General features: G+C 57.8%; 1 protein-coding gene across 3 annotated transcripts in view; it reads right to left on the bottom strand.

The window, feature by feature from the left end:
• Window positions 1–1,703: 1,703 nt before the first annotated feature.
• Window positions 1,704–13,309, bottom strand: part of RAB11FIP5 (RAB11 family interacting protein 5) — a 35,989-nt gene continuing 24,383 nt past the window's right edge. For 2 of the 3 annotated variants that reach the window (XM_060168482.1, XM_060168483.1), the window contains exons 4-6: window positions 7,693–9,363; window positions 4,183–4,372; window positions 1,704–3,924 (exon numbers count right to left, since the gene is read on the bottom strand). In XM_060168482.1, coding sequence (XP_060024465.1) covers window positions 3,721–3,924; window positions 4,183–4,372; window positions 7,693–9,363 — 2,065 coding nt within the window. In that variant the 3' untranslated portion in view covers window positions 1,704–3,720. The remainder of the gene's footprint in view (window positions 3,925–4,182; window positions 4,373–7,692; window positions 9,364–13,309) is intronic. The other variant, XM_060168484.1, reaches the window with a different exon arrangement.

Here is a 13,309-nt window from a genome sequence, read left to right as displayed (position 1 = left end):
GGCCACTGACGCCCGCAATCTCCGGCCCTTTTAAAATGTCCCTCCTCGGCCCCCGCCACAGCTGCCTCTCCCGATTGGCCGTAAGCAACCGCAGCAAGCCGGAGGCGCAAGGGGTTGTGGGGAATGTAGTTTTTCTTGTCACGGAGCTTGACAACCCTAGACTGCGGAGAGTTGCACCGACTCAGACCGGGTCTCGGTTCCCGCCGCTAATTTTGCAGGCGTCGGCAGTCCGGGAGGAGTGTGCGTGTACGACTCTTAAGGTCTCAATAGGGGGCCATCGAGCGACCCCTCGCTGGTTACCTGCCCCTAGAAGTTTGAGTTGCTGCGGTGGGCGTCGCTCCTGGAGCTGCATGCAGCCCAGAAGAGCCCTACTGAAGTGGGTCCGACCCTTGGACCAGATGGGCAAGGACTCCAGACAATAGGGTAATCCTGGAAAACTTTGTACAAAGAATTGCACTGCAGAATCTTCATGCAGGTCCTTCCGTCGCCACCCTGCCCCTCGTCCCTTGCTCTCCAACTCAGTTCCTTGGCGCATGCTGGGCGCTTGCCGCGCCATTGGCCCAAAAGACCTTAACTTTTTAATCTTAGCCTGATGCTGACTCTTTCTGGTCTCAGCCTAAATATTGCATTTGCCAATCCTCGCCCTGCTTCCGCAAAATCCACTACATATTCCTATAGCAGCCAGCACTTTCCTTTCGCAAGCCCTTGCAATTTATAATTATTTGTGGTTTTGACTATCTGCCTTTCCTACTGTGAGGTCCACAGAGCAGGAGTTGTGACTTTTGGATTCATTGCTAAGTCCTTAGTGCTAGCTGAGAGGGCTCACAGCAGAAACTCAAGTATTTGTTGCTGTACGAGTTAAACAGCAAGGACTTAAGAGCCTTGGCAGCCTTCACTTCCTCTGGCCAACCGGAGATCTCTCCCGGGGCCCAGTTCCTGGGCTGGAAGAGAACTGGGATGGGGGGAGGGGGAGGGGGTTTCAGAAGTGCTTAACAAGCACCAGCTACAAGGACTTTAGGTAAGAGGGGAAGTACTGCAGATTGTAGAGCAAGGCACTAGCAGGGATAATAAACACCCATGCAGATTAGAGTAGCAGATTCCTAGCTGAAATATCTGGTCAGTGAGCCAGACTGGGGGGAAGGGCCACGGGAATGACTGAGGGACAGCTGCCTGTTTTGCCCAAGAGGACAGTAGAAATGTTTGGTTTTTGACCTTGGGAACCTAACCACCACCCCACCCCTCCCCCCACGCCCGCACTGTGAATCTCCTTAGGCTTATGGTGAAGTGCTGGGTTGGCTCATGCCTTCTGGACACTGCATGATCTGTAGCAGTCAGTTCCTCTTCCATGTCGAACCACGAGAAATGGACTTTTCCTAGCTGGAGAAAGTCTAGCTGGCCGTGAAGAAACCATTTGTATCTTGGATTTGTATCTTATCTTTCCCTACTAGACTAAGTGGCTTGAGAGTAGGAATCACGTCTTTTAAAATCCCTCTGTATGCCCCACATCACTCGGTAAATGTGGGTTTCCCGGGAATGAGAAAAGACAGAGCCCGGCCCACTCAGCAACACTGTGCTGCTGCCCGAGGTTAGGGCAGGGGCGGTTATCATCCGAGAACCGCATCATCTTGATTTAAGGCTGCTTTCTCCCCCACGGAAGCCTCCTTCATACACTTATCAAAACAGTAACACAACAGAGCCACCTGCAGTATGTTAATTTTTTATTCTTCATAAAGTGCTCAAAACATAAAGAACAAGCTCTTTATAAACAGGCGTTACAACTAGGAAGACAAACAGCAAAGCAGAACTGTGCCTGCTCCCTGCCCACCCCACCTGCAGCTCTCCTCCAAGTTATGGCTAGGAGCAAAAACAGCCACAAGAACCCCGGGCTTCAGCTCAACACTCTTCTGAAGACATCCCTGCCCTGGGCATTTTGGAGGCCCATAATCAAGGGCGAGTGGAAGACCAGGATCAGGACTGAGACTGAATAGAGCCCAGAGGAACACCTAGTGGAGGAGTGATCCCCTTCCTCCTGAAGAGACACCCATCCAACCCCCAATGACCCTCCCAAAACATGATCAAAGTCTTGAGCACCTGTGAACACTCCTCAGCTCTGACGAGTGATTCTTAAGGTAGATAACATGACAGGGGCTTTCCCCCATGTGTGGGACTCCTCGGCTTCATCCTGACAGAAGGAAGACATGACCCGGAGAGCACATCCCTTTCCACGGCTGTCCGAGTGACCCCACAGGCCGTCTCATGAAGAAGAGGTAGTCACAGAGGAGCTCTCACCTTCTCGGTGGGCCAAAAGCATCCCCCTTCAGCACCTCCTCACCGCACAATGCTAAGGCAGAGTACCCCCAGCCACCAAAGATTCCCTGCAGATACCATGGGCAAGTCTGTCATGTTTTCTGCAAGCAAACCAGGGGCCGGGCCAAAGGACAGACACTTTGTTTCAAAGTGCACTGCAGCCAAGCCAGGCAAGGACATGGAGCAGACCCTTTCGGTCTGGTCAGCAGCTAGTGGGTGAATGGGAGGGCAAGGAAGGCTTTTCCTAAGTGTAGGCAGAGGGGGACCTCCCACTCCCAGAATGTAGTTTTTATCCTAGGACCCTCCTCAATTTGTGCTGAGGGAGGAGGAGAGGATGGCAGGGATGCTGAGGGAACAGCAGCAGCCTGGCCGGAACCTTAGCTGAAATTAACTCTAGGGGAGGGGCAGAGCATGCAGCAGGGCTGCCCCCACCCTCCTGTCCCATTCCCAGGGCCCCAAAAGATCCAACCCCATGTGCTCAACAGGAGGGGAGGGGGACGCCAACTAGGGGGAGAGGTCTACATCCGGAGGCTTTTGACCCTACCCACAAAAGGCACATTTTAATTGGTTTCCAAAAGTTCAAACCCTGCAGCAGCACAGTTTTGGCATCTGGACAGGCAATGAGAACAGAGCTGGAGGCTTGATCCCCAAACATAAGCAGCCCAAAGCCTGGAGGTGGGTGAGAAGGGGCTCTCCCCACTCCTGTCCCAGCTCTCCATGCATTCACACATGACACTCAATGCAAAAGTCAGCAGACGAGGGTGGGGAGCGGCCCCCATCATCTCCCGCCATCTACGCTGCACTCGCTCGGCAAACAGCTGAAAGCAGTCAGACTTGGGACACGGCAGACTAGACCATACAGGCTCCCTGCTCCCAGGGAAATTGGACGTGAGGCTGAAGAGTAGGTGCCCTGGTTGCCCATAACTCACAGAGAACTGGGCGCTTGGTCCCTGCCACAGCCCCAGTACTACCAGGAGACCTCCAGAGGCTGGAGGGAGGTGGAGAAGACAAGGGTTTAGCCGTGGAAGAAATGCGGGTAATAAAGTATGTCCCAGATACCACCACATCGCATTGCAGCTCACCCCTGCTCCCTCTTGAGGGCGAAATTCTTTGCTCCAATTCCCTGGAGCCCCCAAAGCTAAGGGGTATGAAAATAGGCAGATGGGAAAGACTCAGGGCTCCCAAAGACACAAGTTGTACACAGAACTTGATGGCGCCAATGGGAGTCCAAAGGGCTCCCCTGCCAGCAGCCCCAGTTGAGGCAGGAGAGAGCGGGAACATGGGGTGACAACAGAGGACACGCTGCACCCAGACCCAAGTGAGAGTTCAGCGGGAGGGAGGGAGGGAGGGAGGGTGCGAGCCCTACTGGGTAGTGGGTCTGCGCCAAGCCTCTGGGGATGGGGGTGAAGAGGGCTACTTGGGGGGAGCAGGGGGAATCTGCAGCAGTGTGGGCGAGGTCTCCATGATCCGCACCAGCAGCCGGTCGATGTAGCTCTCTAGCTCCTGCACGTGCTCGTCGCGCTGGCTCAGCTCCCGCTCCCGCTGCAGGAGCAGACCGATGAGCTCGTCGTGGGTCAGGTGGTAGTATTTGGCCGACTGGTCCAGCACACCAGAGTCCTGAGGCCAGAGGGAGTAAGAGTGAGCAGGACAGCCTCAGGCCCACCTGCACCCCAGTTTCCCCACACAGGCCCTAGGAGCTGCCTCTGTCCCAATGCCAGGGACAGCCTAACTGGCTTCAAGGCTCTGGTGAGGGGGGCCAGGCCTGCTCCTTGCTCCACCCTGCCCAGCACCCGGCCCCTGACCTCGAGACACCTGACGTCTCTTCACAGCACCAAACGTCTGCTCTGACGCCCCAGGCACCCTGCTGGGCCTCACCTTCAGCCTCTTGGCGTCCACAGTCTGGCCAACCTGGGGGGCCGGAGCCACAGGCTGAATGCTGCCAGATGTGACGGTCTTGAGCTTCTCCAGCCCACTGCTCAGGGCTGTACTCAGACTAGAGCGGGACTGCTTCCTGTCAGGGCTGCCCTCCACTGGGGCAGCGCTGAGGGGCTTCACAGGGTGGGGACTGCAAAGACAGAAAGGAGATGCGTTATGGGGAGGGATGGGTGGCACAAGGAAAAGAGGGGCCACCTTCTCTGTGGGGCCAGCAGGTCTCACCACCTGGTGGTGACTGCCCCCCAACGCCCCTGCCCTCACTGCTCTCCTCACTCCACCACCTGCCCCTCCCCGCTGCACCCCCTTCACAGGGACAGCAGAGGCCGTCCTGCAGACTTCTCTGTACCTAATCCCAGTCTTTGCCAGAGCCACCCCCTCCAGCCAGCCCCCCTCCCTCCTCTTCTCTACTGTAACGTTTCTCTAGGGGGATGATCAATCCTCCCAGTTTCCTAATTTTCCCAGGACCGGGGATGCCTAGGATGTGGGACTTCCAGTGCTGCTAAAGCCAAGGAAGACCTGAGCAGACTGGGGTGCTTGGTCACTCGCCCACCTCTACCAGCTGCTTGCCATCAGCATTTACAGAGGCCTGAGAAACCCTCCCTTGGCCTTGTCTTCGCCTAGCCCTCACCCTCAGTCATCCCCACCTCTTCTTCCTTCTCACCCAGCCTCTCCAGAGCATGTGGACCACATTCTGTCTCTACAAGTTCCCACCTTTCGTTGACTCCTCAACCCTTTAGGACAGTGGCCCCCACCGGCCCGTCACAAGTGTTCCTGCTGAGGCCACCAACCCCTCAGTTCTCACCTCACTGACCTCTCTGCAGAACTGACCCTTGGACTGCTCACTCACTCTTTCCTTTGGACTGCTCTCCTCCCTGGTTTTCCCCCAAGACCTCCGTCTGGTTTCCTGACACCTGACATCCTTCCCAGGCTCAACTGAGGGTCTGCCCCTGGGTCCTCTCCCCTCCACCTCTGATCTCCATCTTCAGCCCAGACCTCACCCCTGAGCTCTAGACCTAGGCAGACAGTTGCAGGCTGGCTCCAGAGGAACCCACACTCCCCCCCGGCCTGCCTGCCCTTTCCTACGCTCCCTCATGGTGAGCGCCAGGCACCATTAGCCTCGTACGGCTCTAGTCAGAAACCTAGGAACCCCTCAGAACGCCCCCCACTCCCACCTCAGCCTTGACAAACGTCAAGCCCTGCTGCCTTCTCACCTTCTCTCACACTATCCCCCCCTCTCCAAGCCAGCGTTGAGTAAACCTTTTTCCAGCCACACCCAACTGCTAAATCAGCTCCTCCGGGGCAATCTTGCCCACCCCCAACCACTCCTCCGTTCTGTGTGGGACAAGGGTCTCGCCTCCCCAGTGGCTCCCTATCAAGGTAAGAAAACACAATCTCTAACACAACTGGGCCCCTGCCCTTTCTTCCTGACCCCCTACTCCCTCATTCACTCCAGCCAGAGGAAGACGTGCTCGCTCTCATCTTTAGGTTCTTGTCAAAGCTGCTGCTGTCTGGAACACTGCCCCTCTGCCTGCTGGCCTGCTAACGCCTACTCATGTTTCAAAGCTGTGCAAGTCCACTTCCTCCAGGAAACCTTCCTGATTCCCCCACGCTGACTAAGGTGACTCTCCTCTGGGATCCCCCAGCACCTTGTACCTGTCACGGGTACCCAAACTGTAAGCATCAGCTTCCAATTCAACTTAACCTGCCTCTAGAGGACCTCCTAAATTTATACTTACTTCACAGAGGAAGTGGACCATTCAGGAGGAGGAAGCAAAACAGCTTATCCCAAGGCCCCCGAACACCACTGAAGGGAGGCCCACCCAGACCCAGAGAAGCCAGCTCTGATACTGAGGACAGGGCTGTGGGTTCAGGGTCACAACCCGGGAGGAGAGGCAGAGAGCCAGGCGGGAGCAGACGGTAGGGAAAAGAACACATCCCAGCCCCTCCTGCCCATCTAGGAGTTTATGTTAAGGGTGAGGATGTAAAGGCAGCTCTCATGCCACCTTTGGGCTGTGCTGAGGGAGGGCAGGAATACCAGTGCGGCATAAAAACCCCCTGAATGGGGGGCCAGGAGTCTTGGGCTCTCAGTCTGACTGCCCCCCCACTACATCTGAGGGACCCTGGACCCTGCAGCTCTCATAGGCTCCATTTCCTCATCTGATAAATGGGGACAGCTCTACTTGGCCCATCAACGTCATGATGGAAGGAACATGCCAAGTACAGATGTGACGCCAACTCTGAGGAGAATAAAACTTCCAGAAAGTGGTGAGTATAATTAGAAGTGGTGCTGGAGTGTGGCAGGGCCAGCTGAGGATGCTGTCATCAGAGCAAGGAAGCCCTAACCACCTCCTCTCCCTCACCTCTGGGATCAGCATCACCACCTCCCACTGGAACAGCAGTCGGGAGCAGCCCAGGCTCCTTCCCACCCACTTTTCGCCTATCAGCACTGGCCCCCTGGGGTTTCCCTTCCCCGGTTCACTTTTATCTTCCCCTCTGGATTGGGAACTCCTTGGGAATACGGTGGGAACCGTGTCTTTCATCTCTGTTCAGTGCCTGTCACACAGTCGACACTCAGTGAATCCGGATGACCAAAGGTATGAGTTGGTGGGCTGGGGGCCTCCCAGAGGCCGGCCAGTGCTGGAGCCTGTGCCCCTCTGCTCCTCCCCACGCCCCACTTCTTCACTCAGGTCTCCTGAAGTGCTAGACTCCCTCTGGGCTTTGCTGCCCCGTCTAAGTCGTACGCCATTCCCCACAGTGACCTGTCTCTCCGGGCCTCAGCTCTGGTCACCCCTCACCAGCCACCCGGTGAGGTCACGGCCTCATAATTCTTCCAAAAGAGACCAATGCCACAGTGACCACAGTCACACAGACATCCTCTGTCCACTCAGCACAGTCCTAAGCACGTCAGGACCACCCCCTGAAAGGCACAAATGCAAACCGATGAGGCACCTGCTGGGGTCAGGAAAAAAACATTTTTCTGAGGGTCATGTATGTGGGGAGCATCTTAGCTTTTCTTTTGTCCTCTAAAGGTATCTTGGCTCTCCTCTCTGACCTCAGGACCAGTCCCTCCCCTCTGGCTCTCTGCCTTCCACAGTCTGCTCCCCCAAGGGCCGCCATTTGACAAGCTGCACTGCCCTAGCCCCTCCTGTGCTGAGAACCCGAGCTCACATCCCCCTTTCCCTACTGGCCCATATCACTTCTCCCCACCTCATTCCTCACCCCCTACACCTCATCATCATCATCCCCCAAACCCCCGGCTTATGGGGACACCTGCTGGTCCAAGGTCCCAAGAGGAAGCAGCTTCAGAGACAGTACCACGGAAGGCGCACGTCTCCAAAGCTTCCGCCGTCCTGCCTTGGGGTGAAGGAACCCCTCACCGGCCCCTGGAGGAGCTGAAGCTGCTCTGCGCCCCCCTTCCTCCTAGAGACTGGTTTCTGGGCGCCTGCTCACCTGGCACTGGGATGTGGCTCCTCAGCTGGTCGTGTCTCCAAGGGCAGAAGCGCAAGCGGGGAGGCTGGGGTGACTGCAGCGTGGTCCTCCCCAAGTGGAGGGGGGGAGCTCCCAGTGGGGGAGGCTGGCTCCCCGGGGGGCGGGGAGGAAGAGGTCAGGGGCCAGGCTCCAGGCAGGGGCGAGCACGGAGGGCTGGGCCCCCCGTGGTGGCGGCTGGCCCAGGGTGGGAGAGGGGGCCGCGGACAGGCAGGTTCTGCGGGGGTGGGCAGCTCTTCGGGACCACAGTGGACGGAAGGGTCCCTGGACCCTGGAAGGGATGTGGACGGGAGGCTGGGGGGATCTTGGCTCCCCTGAGGCAAGAAGGGGTTCAAGGCATCCTCTTCCGAGACCCACAGGTCAGCCTGCTGAGAGCTGCCTGACAGGAACCCATGTGCCTCTCCTACTGGTTCCTGGCTCTGGGCCTCAGGAGCCTCAGGGCCTTCTCCTCTCTCTGGAGCCGCCCAGATCTGCTGACTCTGAAGAGCCAAGGTCTTTGAGGGTGTAGGGGCAGGACCCTGAGGACAGCTGGTGGGCCGAGGTAGGCAGGGCCCAGACACAGGAGGGCTGGCATCCTCTGCTAGATCTTCCAGGCCTGGCCCACCCAGCATGGCTCCAGAGTGGCTGTCAGACTCTGACTCCGGCTTCTCGCCGCCCTCCTCCTCCTCCTCGGCTGCCTGGGGACCAGCAATCAACGCACTTGGGAAGACATCTTCTCCTCCCATCTCTGACCCCCTGCTACCCAGCCCCCCTGCCGCTTTCTCCTTCTCTTCCTCCACCGCTGCCTCCTTCTCCTGGGAATCTGAGGGTATGAGGAGACGCGGTGGCTTGGGCGGTGCTGTGTTGGGCTGCAGCCCCTCGTTCGACACCCACTCAGGTTCGGGCTCTGACTCCGGCTCCAGTGGGGGAAGCCCCTCACTCCTCTTGGGGCTCACAGGTTCTGGCGACTCTGGCTGCATCTGGGGAGTGGGCGGCTCATCGGACTCTCCCCGCAGGACTGGTGAGGAAGCCTCAGCTGCAGGAGAAACGGTGACCACATCCCACGGCCAGGAATCGTCAACTGTGTCGAGCTCATGGAAAAGCTGGCTGCCATCTCGGGACGCCTCCTCGTCCTGGCCCTCAGGGGCACTGTCTGGGCCAGGCAGCCTCTCCCACAGACTGATCACTTCTGGGGAGCTAAACAGAGACGTCGCACTGTCTGCCAGACTCTGCCCTGCTTCCCCTCCTGGGGCGGGCAACTCCCTGTCTGCTTCAGAGTCTGAGGCTCTCGGGTGCAGCTGGGCTGACGCGGAGGGCAGGCAGGCCCCTTCCGCCCCGAGGGGCCCCGGGTCAACCACACTCCTGCTCCGAAGGTCCAGTCCCAAGTCCAGAGGAACTCTGGGCTCCAGCCACACGCTGCTCCCACCTCCTTCTCCTCCCCCAGGGTCCCCCTGGGGCTCAGCTGCTTTCACTGTCACGGCCCCAGGGCCTGGGTCTTGCTGCCCAGTCACCTCCAGCCCCACTCCTGCTGGGGCCAGGATCTCACTCCTGGCCTCTGGACGCAGCCTGCTGGCAGCAAAGATGTTGAAGGTGTCGTCCCACTCAGGCGGGGCTTTCCCAGGGGAGGCCAGGGGAGTGGGGCTGGCCCTCGAGGCACTGGGGAGAGAGGGAGCAGGTGAAGGAGAGTTTAGTGCTATGTCGGCTACGAGCTCCTCGAAGAAAGGGTTGCTCTGCAGGGAGGAGAGGAACGGGTTGGTAAGACCCAAGAATCCCCATGGGTGGCTTCAGGGATGGCGGTGGCAGCGGCAGCAGCGGCAACAGCGGGGGAGGTGGCTGCAAAAAGGTTAGTGCTTAGCATAGGAGCAGAGGTGGGGGCAGGAGTGGGGGGGCCGGAGCACAGGGGGAGCAGGGGACGTGGTGAGGAAGAGCAGCTGGGTCAGATTCTACCTGAGGAGACACGTCCAGGCTGTGGAGGGAGACAAAACCGTGAGCCTCCTGGTTAATGCCAAGACTGGAAACGCCCCTGCTGAACACCACACCCCTGCCCGCCACCTGCCTGGGGAAGAGGTGCCACCGTGCTCCCCGAGCTGGGCTCGGGCACGTGGGCCAGGGGACGGAGGGAAGACCCCGATGTGTACATGACGAGGCATCACCCAAGGATGAAGATTCTAGGCAGAGCTCATCCGGTCCTCACACCAACCCGAGGAGCAAGAATCCCACTTAACAGAAGTGATCCCAACTACTACCCCATGCTGACGACTACTCGAGGCCAGACTGACACCTGAAGAACCAACCAGAAAGCACCTAACATCCCTTTATGGACTGAGACAGAGGAAAGAAAATACCAGCTGGCTTGGACAGGATAAAGAGACCAGAGAAAAGCAAGGCCCAGGTATTTGGCTGGATGAAGCCAGCACTAACAGAACCCAGCCGGTGCCCGACATTCTGACTCCTGAAACAGCCTGGGTTCTCCTGAACCCTTGCACAAATGAGAGGTAATGATGGGGCTGTTAACAGGCAGGACAAGGTGTCAGCTGGAGAGGACGTGGCCTTTTCGCTTCTGGGAAGGGTACCATAACCGGCCAAGGAGGACAAGACACTGCTGAGGATGTCTGCTGTCAGGCATCCACCTGGCCTGGCACATGGCAGGCAGCCTCCCTCACCAAGGGCACCCACGGGCCAGCCTTGGAAGCAACGCTGCTGGGGAGACAGAGGCTGGGATGTGGCAGCAGAGGCAGCAGCAGCAACTCTGGATGTCACCAGGGGCCTCCCAGGGTCCCCCACACAGATCCCTGGGCCCCCTGGGAAATCCACTCCTTGATAATACACTCACACTCCCCAAGATACGTGCTGGCCTTCAGGTGTCCCCTCCAGGGTCTTCTTGGAGGGGGCATGTCCTGCACTTGTACCTTATCTACAGCATGCAGCTGACGTGAGGGGAATGGGAAGGAATAGACTCTAAAATTAGAGCTCTTGGCTTCCCCGGGACAACCCCTGGACACAGACAGAAGTCCAGAAAGACAGTGCAGGGGGAAAGGGGGACCCAACACCCCTGCTTTCAGCAGTCTGACAATGGTTTGAGGCTCCTTGCAGCTGAGCCCAGACTTCAGGGGCCTGTCAGTGGCCTGGATTTGCCTGCTATTTGACCCCCACCTTCAGCCCCCCTCTAAGTCCCAAGACCCCCATTCCTTGACCCCTGCCAGCCCAGGTGGAAACATCCTGAAGAACTCCTACACATCCACCTTCTCCACTCAAGCTGCTTCTTCCCACGGGGAAATGCTCGGGGCGAGCCCTGAGGTCCCAGAAGCCAGGCCTCACCAATCAGCCCACGAGGAACGATGGTTGGGGTAGGAGGGGCACCTATGGAAAGAGGCCCAGAAGTCTGGAGCCAGGATTCTTCCAGGAACCCAGGGGCCAGACGGAGCAGGTCCCACACAGAGCTGGGCAGAGGCAGGGCCAGCTCATCCGCAGACACCGGGGGCAGGCAATGGGAAGGAGTCCAGTTCAACCAGCAGCACAGGTGGGCTACCCAGACAGGCTGGAGTCTATGAGCCCAGCCTCACAGGCAAGACACAGCCAGGTCCCCACCCCTGGGTTTCTCTTAAGAATCTAGCTTCCAGAGACTCTCCTAATCCTGTTTCTGCCCGACAATAACTCCTGGCCAGAGCGGGCATAGAAAGTCCCGTCCTCTCCCACCCCACCAGGGCTTCCCAGAACAGCTCTGCCTCTGCGGTCAAGGCACGGTAAAGACACCGAAAGAGGGAGGATCCTGAGCCCAGAGTCCCAACACCTCCAAAGGCCCCTTTTCTCCCTTCATCGAGATATATCTACCTTGGGGACCAAGGAGAGCAACGTACCACCACCATGTGGGTCAAGACCCTGCCCTCAGCCCACCCCCACCATCGGAGCACCCACTCCCGACACAGCCCAACCCTGCCGGCAGGACTCAGCCCCCAGGAACAGGGCTGGGGGACTCTGAGCTGTCTCTCCCCAGTGCCCTGTATGACAAGTGGACAGAGGGGTCTGATGGAAGCAGCCCCATCAGCATTAAATAGCACCAAGCCTAGCTCTACACCCCTCAGCCCCAGCCTGGCCCCACTCACTCTTACAGTCTTGCAGCAATCTGGCTGACTGTCAGAACCGCAGGGCAGGAGAGGGCAGGGAAAGGGCTGGGAGCCCCAGGCTCGGCTGGCAACCCTCCCCGCACTGGCTACCCACAGGTGCACACAAACCCGTTGGTATGGAACCAGCAAAGGGCTTTCCCTGGAGGAAGGTGTGCCCCAGGGGCCAGGCCTGGCAGCCTCCCCAGAGCCAGCACAACCTCTGAGAGCCTCTTGTCCATCCCTCCTACCCAGTAACACGTCCCCCTGTCCCCATGCCTCCCTCACCCTTGCTCAACACCAGGCGCACACTCTGAAAGTTCTTACTTTAAAAAGTCCCCTCCCGGAAATTCCCTGGCAGTCCAGTGGTTAGGGCTCCACACTCTCACTGCTGAGGGCCCAGGTTCAATCCCTGGTCAGGGGACTACCGTCCCACAAGCTGTGCGGCACAGCCAAAAGAAAAAAAAAATTCCCCTGCCTACCATTCCACCTGGCACAGATCAGATCAGAGACACATTCCCATGTGTGGTTATCTTTGCAGGGTATGCTCAGAGGACAGAACCCACCATGCTAGCCCAGCACATTGCTGTCCCCCCGCCAAGCAGCAGGGGCTACAACATATGCTGACTTATCTTCTCTTTTAGGACCAAAAGTTGGGGAAAGAAATCAGAAGTCCAAATGTCTCTGCCCCTTTGACCTGACAGAATAAAACTTCAGGGCCTTACTGTGGCTTAAGAACCTTAGAGCAATTGGATGAAACTGCCACTTAATACAGCAATCACCTGTTCCCTCCAACAGCCCCCCTTCTTCTTAAACACAGCCGTTGCTAGGTAACTCACTACACCAGGACACCTCTGTAGCGAGGGGCCAGGTTTCACTGGTGAACAGCTCTTCCTTAGACTGAGATGAGCTATGTGTCCTTGTTATTTCCATGCATTGGTCCCAGAAGTGGCATGTGGATCTGCAAAGACTCTCCCACAGGCACTCCCTGAAAAGGCTAAAGCCAGCCTTTCAGGCATACCCACCCCAGCCAAAATGCCTTCAGCCAGCCCTCCTAAGGCTCCATCTCCTGGTGTCTGCCTGAGATGTGCCCCGATGTCCAGGAAACATGACTGGACACATCCTCTCCCTTCATCTGGGCACAGTGAGGTGACACAGTGGGGCCTTGCATGCTCTAAGTAGGCAGACCATATAATTTATCTTCCAAACCAGAATGTTTTTAATAGAGTAAAGGGGCACTACTAACTATGCCAGGAAAACAGGCACAAACAGGATTTATGGCCACACTAACTCTAAGTCACTGGCATACAACACAGTTACACGTTTACACCACTGCGAACGCCGCTGAGGCCCCGAGCTCTCTCGGCAGCCAGCGCACACTCCAGGCTCATCAGGACCTCACTGCTCACCACCTGGTGAGGGGCTGGGGCAGATGCAGAGACTGCTGAAGGCCACCACGATACACTTGCCTCTGTGTTGGGCCATGCTTACCCCCAATTTAA

This window comes from Lagenorhynchus albirostris, chromosome 13 (genome assembly GCF_949774975.1).
Source record: "Lagenorhynchus albirostris chromosome 13, mLagAlb1.1, whole genome shotgun sequence".
Classification (NCBI taxonomy): Eukaryota; Metazoa; Chordata; class Mammalia; order Artiodactyla; family Delphinidae; genus Lagenorhynchus; species Lagenorhynchus albirostris.
Note: the sequence above shows the minus strand (reverse complement) of the source record. Positions and strands in the feature narration are given on the sequence as shown.